Raw genomic sequence first — 3,464 nt, forward strand, 5'->3', positions numbered from 1 at the left:
CATTTCTTTGTAGGAGGATCAGTTTCCCATGCTTCTGATAACAATCTCTGAACAAATTCTTTTTTTTTTTTTTTTTTTTTTTTTTGGTCACACCCGCAGTGCTCAGGGGTTACTCCTGGATCTATGCATAGAAATTGCTCCTGGCAGACTAGGGGGACCATATAGGATGCCAGGATTCAAACCACCGTCCTTCTGCACGCAAGGCAAATGCCCTACCTTCATGCTATCTCTTCAGCCTTCTGAACGAATTCTTTCCTTTATCTAGAAAGCTATATATTTCATTGTCCCTGGATTCCTTTTACTCACCAAATTATTGTTTTATGGCAGGTGAACCACATGAACTAGACTTAGTCTCCTTACTTGAAAAATGGGATTATAAAAAGATTATAGAATTGAGTGGCCTTGTTCTCCGTGCTGAGTGGATGAGGACTCTCTACCGGTGGCCCGCTATCTCTTCCCGACAGAAGAAACACCATGCCTTCTATTAAGTTGCAGAGTTCTTATGGAGAGATATTTGAAGTTGATGTGGAAATTGCCAAACAGTCTGTAACTATCAAAACCATGTTGGAAGATTTGGGAATAGACGATGAAGGAGATGATGACCCAGTTCCTCTCCCAAATGTTAATGCAGCAATATTAAAAAAGGTTATTCAGTGGTGCACTCACCACAAGGATGACCACCCCCCTCCTCCTGAGGATGAAGAGAACAAAGAAAAGCGAACAGATGATATCCCTGTTTGGGACCAAGAATTCTTGAAAGTGGACCAAGGAACACTTTTTGAACTGATTCTGGCTGCAGACTACTTAGACATCAAAGGTTTGCTTGATGTTACATCCAAGACTGTTGCCAATATGATCAAGAGAAAAACACCTGAGGAGATTTGTAAGACCTTCAATATCAAAAATGACTTTACTGAGGAAGAGGAAGCCCAGATACGCAAAGAGAATCAGTGGTGTGAAGAGAAGTGAAATGCTCTGCCTGACACTGTAACACTGTAAGGATTGTTCCAAATACTAGTTGCACTGCTCTGTTTATAATTGTTAACATTAGACAAACTGTAGACAAACACAGCAGCAAATCAGTTGTATTAGCAGACTATTGTCCTCATTGCATGTGTAGTTTGCGTAGATTCCATATCTATATTTGAGTTCTTTTTTTTTTTTTTTTTTTTTTTTGATTTTTGGGCCACACCCGTTTGACGCTCAGGGGTTACTCCTGGCTATGCGCTCAGAAATCGTTCCTGGCTTGGGGGGACCATATGGGACACTGGGGGATCGAACCGCGGTCCGTCCTACGCTAGCGCTTGCAAGGCAGACACCTTAACTCTAGCGCCACCTTCCCGGCCCCTATATTTGAGTTCTTTCTCATGATCAAAGGTTTGCCTCCCCCCTTTATTTTTTTGCTCTGAATAAAACTGGTGGTTTCTCTATAAAAAGTTAGTGGCCTTTTGGGCTTTCCCCCTTTTTATAAAGCACTTTCTGCCTACTTATTGTCTTAATATTAGTGATCTATTAAAAGTTGATGTAAATAAAAGGAACTTGCAAACAGTTTTCTGAAAAAAAAAAAGATTATAGAATTGAATGTATAAAATGAACTTAAGAAGAAGATAGTTATAGTTATATGAAGGTATTTGGAATATTATAAAAGCAGCACATGGCCAGAAATACACAGATGCCTGTAGTGGCCAGGGAAGTGGGGTGAGAGGAGAATAGGTATAAGAAAAATAACAGTAATGGGAGCCAGAGTGATTGCAGGGTGCTTTCCTTGCCAGCGACTAATTTGAGTTTGATCCTGGCATCCCATATGGTTCTCTCAGCCAGGAGTAATCCTTGAGCAGCACCAGGTGTGGGCTAAAAAGAAATAATAGTAATATCATATAGAGAAATAGTAACTGACTGTAGAAACATTATCCATCTTGTAGACTAAATGAAAATGGGGACCATAGGTCCAGCTGTTACTTAATTTCAGCCAATCTCTGTGTTGATTTGGGAATATGGGACTAACATCACTTTTTGGGGGGCAATACTTGGTGATGCTTAGGTATTACCCTAGACTACACTCAGAAATTATTCCTGGCAGTGATTAGGCAACTATATGGGGTACCAGGGATTGAATTGAGGTCAGCTGAGTGAAAGGCAAATACTCAAACTACTGTACCCAAGCACTCTTAATTCTTCGATTTTATTTTAGTTTGTTGTTTATGGATCACACTGGCTATGTGAAGGTTTTTCTTCTGACTCTGTGCTCAGAGATAACTCAGAGGATCATGTGTGCTGCTGAGGATTGAACTAGGTTTGGCTGCATGCAAGGCAAAAGCCATAACCTCTGTATTTTCTGTATTCCTGATTTCATTTTTAAAAGAATATCAGAAGATTATTTTTTTAGAATGGTCAAAGTCTAAATTCATACAAATCACTCACAGTGGGAATAAATTAGGATCTGGAGCAGTAGTACAGCAGCTAAGGTGCTTGCCTTGCACACAGCTGACCTGAGTTTGATCCCGGGCATCCTATGTGACTTTGAATGCAAAGCCAGGAATAACTTCTGAACAAAAATGGGTGTATTCACTCCCCAAAATAGAGATAAACTATTACTAAATATGCACACACATGGGACCAGAGAGATAGTACAGTGGCTGGATGACTAATGTAGGTTTGATCCCCAGCACCCCATTTCGCCCCTGAGCCCTCCTGGGAGTGACTCCTGAGAACAGAGATAGGAGTAAGTTTTGAGCATTGCTGGATGTGGCTCAAAAAATCAAAGAATCAATATGCACACTCTTAAGTGGAATAGACAGTCGTATCTGTTGCTAGGTGCAATCTTCAGGCTCTTGATTTGCTATAGGATATTCTTAGAATCATATAAAAGTCTAGAGTGAGCTTGGTACTGACTTCTGTATTTTTTAAATGCTGACACAGAAAACAAACTATATTCAAATTTGCAGATAAATTGATAGGCAGTTACTGAGAATCCTTGGAGAATGCCAAGAGGTAAAACTTATAAGAAGTGTATGCTGGCTCCTTCAATGTTGGAATTTTTTTTACTTTTTTGCTTGTTTGTTTGTTTGTTTGTTTTGGGTCACACCTAGCAGTGCTCAGGGGTTACTCCTGGCTCTATACTCAGAAGCTCCTGCAGGCTCAGGGGACCATATGGGATGCCGGGATTCGAACCAGCGTCTGTCCTGTGTTGGCCACGTGCAAGGCAAATGCCTTACCATTGTGCTATCACTCTGACCCCAGTGTTAGAAAAATTTTTAGAAAATAAGAGAAATGATGCACAAGACACAGTAGATAATACTACATGGAGTAGACTCCTCTTATAGTGCTCACTACTATATTGCTTAGTACTCTAGATGTGAAAATTATGTTTATTCTAAAATGCTCCATGCACATTCTAACTCCAAAAGCTCTATTTAGCAAAGTTTATCCCCACCATTAATGAAGTACCTAGAAATTGGAAAACC

At 40.2% G+C, this 3,464-nt stretch overlaps 1 protein-coding gene across 1 annotated transcript; it reads left to right on the top strand.

The window, feature by feature from the left end:
* Positions 1–439: 439 nt before the first annotated feature.
* LOC126016286 (S-phase kinase-associated protein 1-like) lies at positions 440–1,101 on the top strand. Its single transcript, XM_049778859.1, has one exon. It carries the CDS (start codon positions 475–477, stop codon positions 967–969), a length of 495 nt encoding a protein of 164 aa, XP_049634816.1. The 5' UTR covers positions 440–474; the 3' UTR covers positions 970–1,101.
* Positions 1,102–3,464: the final 2,363 nt, after the last annotated feature.

The sequence above is a fragment of the Suncus etruscus genome, chromosome 8 (assembly GCF_024139225.1).
Source record: "Suncus etruscus isolate mSunEtr1 chromosome 8, mSunEtr1.pri.cur, whole genome shotgun sequence".
Taxonomy (NCBI): domain Eukaryota; kingdom Metazoa; phylum Chordata; class Mammalia; order Eulipotyphla; family Soricidae; genus Suncus; species Suncus etruscus.

Coding starts and splice junctions, on each gene's coding strand:
- LOC126016286 (XM_049778859.1), top strand. CDS start 475: ATGCCTTCTATTAAGTTGCAGAGTTCTTATGGAGAGATATTTGAAGTT.